The sequence below is a fragment of the Chanos chanos genome, chromosome 9, assembly GCF_902362185.1.
Source record: "Chanos chanos chromosome 9, fChaCha1.1, whole genome shotgun sequence".
NCBI classification, from domain to species: Eukaryota; Metazoa; Chordata; class Actinopteri; order Gonorynchiformes; family Chanidae; genus Chanos; species Chanos chanos.
Window position 1 is genome coordinate 41,423,014 of NC_044503.1, and position 5,000 is coordinate 41,428,013.

Consider the following 5,000-nt stretch of genomic DNA (forward strand, 5'->3'; position numbering starts at 1 on the left):
TCGGCGCATCTTCTCTGCGATCTTCTACCTCCTCTCCACCTCCCTATGGCTCCTCTCCACCCCTCTCCATCTGCTCCTCTCCACCCTGGCTCAGCTACCAGGGTGGGTGATCTCCGAACTTCAGCAGCACCTGGTCCTGCTTGCAGGGTTGCCTGTCGACATTTTCTTGCTCTTCCAGAACCTGTTGTGCGACATGGTGTGGGGCGTGTCCTGCGCTCTGGGTGTTGTAACCGGAGTTTTGGGGGCGGGTGTCAGCACGCTGTACTCTGGCTGCAGCCCCCTGGCCGAAACCCTTCTGACCTCCTGCCAAACCGGAGTGGCGGGCGTCGGCACTCTGGCGGGAGACGGCGTGGACATCCTGGGAGGAGTGGCTGGAGGCGTGTGGGGTGTGGTTGGGATGGTGGGCGGTACTATATGGGAGTTGGGGGCGGGGTTTATAGGCACAGTCCTGACTGAGTTTGGACAGCAAGCGTGGGTAATTGGGGAAGGGTTTGGTAAACTGGTATGGAGAGGGAGCAAGGGGGCGGGACATATAGTTCAGCTGGTGGGCGGAGCCATATGCGGAGTATTCGGGAATACGGTAGAGAATATAATGGAGGCTTTTGGAGGGGAGTGAGAGAGAGAGAGAGAGAGAGAAAGAACAAATAATGAACAAAAGAGAGAAGCCGCTTAGAAGTGCAATGAACTGTGCGCGTGTGTGTGTGTGTTTGGCTGTGTGTGTGTATTTTGAGACCAGAGCAGACATGCATGTGCATGTTTGTGTACTTCAGAGCATGATTTAAATAATATGTCAGAAACACCATAAATGCTACTGCTATAAACTCTGTGCGTGAGTGTGTGCGTGTGTGTGTGTGTGTGCGTGTGTGTGTCCGTGTGTGACAAGACCATGATTGTCTCAGACGAGACCAGGGCCGTAACACCGTGTTTCCCCAGTCCTGACCCTGGAGACTCACAGCCTGGGTCAACCCCTCCCCCCAGTCTGACACACACTGATTCAATCCATTCACATTCTGAGTCCGGTCCGGTCCAGGCTGACACACACTGATTCAATCCATTCACATTCTGAGTCCGGTCCGGTCCAGGCTGACACACACTGATTCAGTTGGTCCGTTCACACTCTGAGTCCGGTCCGGTCCAGGCTGACACACACTGATTCAGTTGGTCCGTTCACATTCTGAGTCCGGTCCGGTCCAGTCTGAGTCAGGGCAGTGACGGCTGAGAGAGAGAGAGAGAGAGCACAGAGCAGCGAACCTACAGAAACAGCATGGGGAAACACACGTCAGGATCCAGTCATCTTCATCGTCATCATCGTCGACTTGTCAGAGCAACGAGGACAACTGAGCTGAAACACGGCCTCGTCACGATGGAGATCTTCATCATCGCCCCAGCGTCTTCATCCCCGTTGTCTTCATCGCCGTCACTGTCGTCCTCATCAGTTCTTCCCCGGCTGTTTGGTTACTCATAGTTTACCTCTTAAAAATCTGAACTGGACCTTCTCTCTCTCTCTCTCTCTCTCTCTCTCTCTCTTTCTCTTCTCTTCTTTTTCTGAAAGTCAAAAATTATATTGCTAATTCAGACATACAACCAACGCTTTAGTGTCATTACAAAAACAGTGGGCGTGAGCACCCTCTAGAGAGTACTTGTGGTAATGCAGGTGGTTCTGAACTGTAACCGTGACGACTGTATTGAATCCTGTATCACACACACACACACACCTGCAGTCTGTCATTACGCTCATCCTCAGGTGTGCTGAAGCTGATTGTTGTGCTCACGTGTGTGTGCTCAGTCATTCAGGTGTTTAACTACACACAGACTGATGTGCCCAAGTGCTGGATTCCAAATCAGTGTGTATGTTTACCCTGGGATGGTCACCATAGCAACCATGCCACCCTCACCTGGCTCTGATGGGGCTGTTAGCGGCAAACACAAAACTAGTACACAGACCGGCACTGAACTGGTATCCATACTGGTACTGGGCTGCATGTTACAGCTGGTATGTAATCTGCTATTAGACTGGTATTTGAGCTGTTCAATAACCTGGTTTTAAAACTGGTTCAAACTGGCTCAGACACACTGGGTTTGTGTGATTGTGTGTAGAAGTGTGGGCAGAGATGTCAGACTCCTGAATGTGTGTGTGCGTGTGTGAGATGTGTGTGTATGTCCTGACAGAGACGGCCATTCATGTCTAAATAAAGAATGATTTATTTCCTCATCTTTCGTCTCATGCTGTGTATTGTTTCATTTTAAGAATTTGTGTTTTACATTTGTAACCGGTAGACTGTAATTCTCTTTCACTTTTATTCACTGTATTAACCAGTCAACAGTGCAATGCATTATGCACACAATACAGTGCAGTACACAGTATGAAGTGGAGAACAGTGTTTCACCATGATCGTTGCTATGGTGATATGAATAGACAGCACATAGCAACGGTGGTACAGGTGTTCACTTCTCTCTCTCCCTCAATAGAGAACAAGAAAAATAAAAAATGCAACAAAACTGAACGACCCATCGCACAAATAACGAATAATAATTCATTTAGTTTGGGCTGCACACGTCCACATCAGTGTTATCTCACGGACAAAAGACGGTAAACAGAAAACACGAGGAACAGGAAAAACCAGGCGATTAAAACGTATCACTCAAAGCAGCACGTCGCTCTGACATATAAACAATGCTATTAAAAAAAATCTATTACTATTTAATGCTTTTAAACAATACTTTTAAACAATGCCATTAGAAAAGCAGTTCCTAATACGGCAGCATGTAACCCTGGAACTACGTTTATATGCTAATTCGTACTACACAAATCATTATGGTAAAGACAGTTTACAATTAAAAGAGTTTGTTTAAAAAAACAAAAAAAAAGGCTCTGTCGCCAAAGTTGCGTCAGACAGCGGTCCTTCTTTACGCCAGATCAGTACGCTTTACGGCAGCTCCGAGAAGGCGTTCGTCGGTGCGGCTTGTGTGCATGTGTGTCTAAGCTGACGTTCCCTTCTCTCACTCTCAACCCGCTTTAAAGGTGAGTTACACGCGTTTCTGCGGCACTGCGCAAAAACACAGATTAAGTTCTATTTACGCATCCAGGTTCACATATACGATCTCAGACGGTGAGTTTTAAAAGCTTTTCTCCTGTGAACAACTGTTAAGTTTTTGTCGGCTTTCCTCAATGAATCAGGAGCATGGCTGCTTTAGCCTATTAGCTTTGGCATTGAATTATACTTAAAACCTATAGAATTTACTATAAGAAAAGAAATAAACCTAGTCGCACGGCTGTTGTCGAGTGAGAAACACCCCCAGTTCTCTCCTAACCTCTGTCCTGATAGTCGCCGGTTGTAGCTTTAATAGAGGAAGTTACAGTTCTGCTGTGAGATAAGTTAATGTGTACTTGTCAGAAGGCACTCCGTGTGGAGTTTAACGGACTTGGGCATCTTAAGTGTTTGTGTTGCAGCTTGGTGAGTTTTTGAGTCGTAAAAACTGAGCATAATGACACATTTTGATAAGCTAATTTGAGTCGTAAATGAATCAGGGGCGTAGAGGCATTTTTACGTTACACTTACAAACTTTTATTTTTTATTTAAGATTATAATCATGTTAAATATTTCCTCTTGGTAGTCAAGCGGAAAACTATGTGGTGTTAAAAAAACCCCCAAAACAAAACAAAACCAGTTTTCTTGTCCACCTGACTCTCACACCTCCTCCTCCTCCCTTTCTCTCTCTGTTGGTTTCTCTTTCATTATCTCTCTCTTCCAGAGATGGATACTCTCTATGTCTCGTCACACCCCGAGGACTTTCGGAGTCTGCTGGCTCTGATCGCGGCTGAATACGCCTCTGCCTCTCCGCGGGCTCTCGCACAAGACCCACCGGCCCAGGTGGCCAAATCCCGCCCGGCGCTGGTCCTGGGAGGAAACGGTGAGGTTCTGACCGGTGCCAGTGCCGTGAGCTGGTACCTGGCGTCGTCAGGGAAGCGGGCGGGCGGGAGCCCTCGGGAGGAGAGCGAAGTGTGGCAGTGGTTGAGCTTCGCCGAAAACGAGCTGACGCCAGTCGCATGTGCCGTGGCTTTTCCCCTGCTGGGCGTGATGGGAGTGGACAAGAAGGTATGTGTGTGTGTGTGTGTGTTATGCCAGTCAGGCTGCTCTTTTGATTGTTCTATATAATCAGTGTATCTGAGTTGGGAACTAAATTCCATATAAGGACGTTTGACCTGTCTCTCCGTGTTGAATATCAAATGCGATTGGGTCTTTTTTTTTTTCATCCTGTGTCCTCTGAACCCACCTTCTTCACGCAGGGATAGATTAGGTGCACAGTGAGCTCTGATTGGTCAAACGGGTTGTCAGTCTAATACTAATTCCATGGACCGGTTTCCCTGTTGTTTCAGCTGCAGCAGAGTTCTCGAGCAGAGCTCCTGCGCGTTCTGAAGGCTCTAGACAAGGCTCTAGAACCGCGGACGTTCCTCGTTGGGGAGAGCCTGACTCTGGCGGACATGGCTGTTGCCATGGCAGCACTGTTGCCGTTTAAATATGTGAGTGTTTGTGCGACAACATCACGTGCTATAGACCTCAAAGGAAATTCAGTTCATTCACTTTGACTGAGTTTATTAATTAAGTTGAATGTTCCTCTCTCTGCCTCTCTCAGGTATTGGAGCCAGCAGACAGGCAGTCTCTGGTGAATGTGAACAGGTGGTTTGTGACATGTATAAATCAGCCACAGTTCCTCAAAGTATTGGGTCAGATCGCACTGTGTGAGAAAATGGTTCCTGTTACCCCCAAATCCAGCACTTCCCCAAACACACCCACATCTGCTACAACTGCCCCAGCCAATGCTGCTGCTCCCAACGGTGAGGACGCGCCTGTGTGTGTGTGTGTGAGTGTGTGTGTGAGTGAGTTAGGCGTGTTTGTCTTAGACCGTGTTCTAACAGGGTCTAGTCTATTACAGGTTTACCATCCCTTTTGATTCTTGTTTGTGATTGGTTGGTTGGTTGCGCTGCTTAGTGGTGTTTT

General features: G+C 47.7%; 1 protein-coding gene across 1 annotated transcript in view; it reads left to right on the plus strand.

The window, feature by feature from the left end:
* The first annotated feature begins 2,990 nt into the window (after window positions 1-2,990).
* vars1 (valyl-tRNA synthetase 1) overlaps window positions 2,991-5,000 on the plus strand; it is a 20,808-nt gene continuing 18,798 nt past the window's right edge. The window contains exons 1-4 of the mRNA XM_030784506.1: window positions 2,991-3,022; window positions 3,754-4,097; window positions 4,379-4,522; window positions 4,636-4,837. Of these exons, the coding sequence (XP_030640366.1) occupies window positions 3,756-4,097; window positions 4,379-4,522; window positions 4,636-4,837 (688 nt within the window). The 5' untranslated portion in view covers window positions 2,991-3,022; window positions 3,754-3,755. The remainder of the gene's footprint in view (window positions 3,023-3,753; window positions 4,098-4,378; window positions 4,523-4,635; window positions 4,838-5,000) is intronic.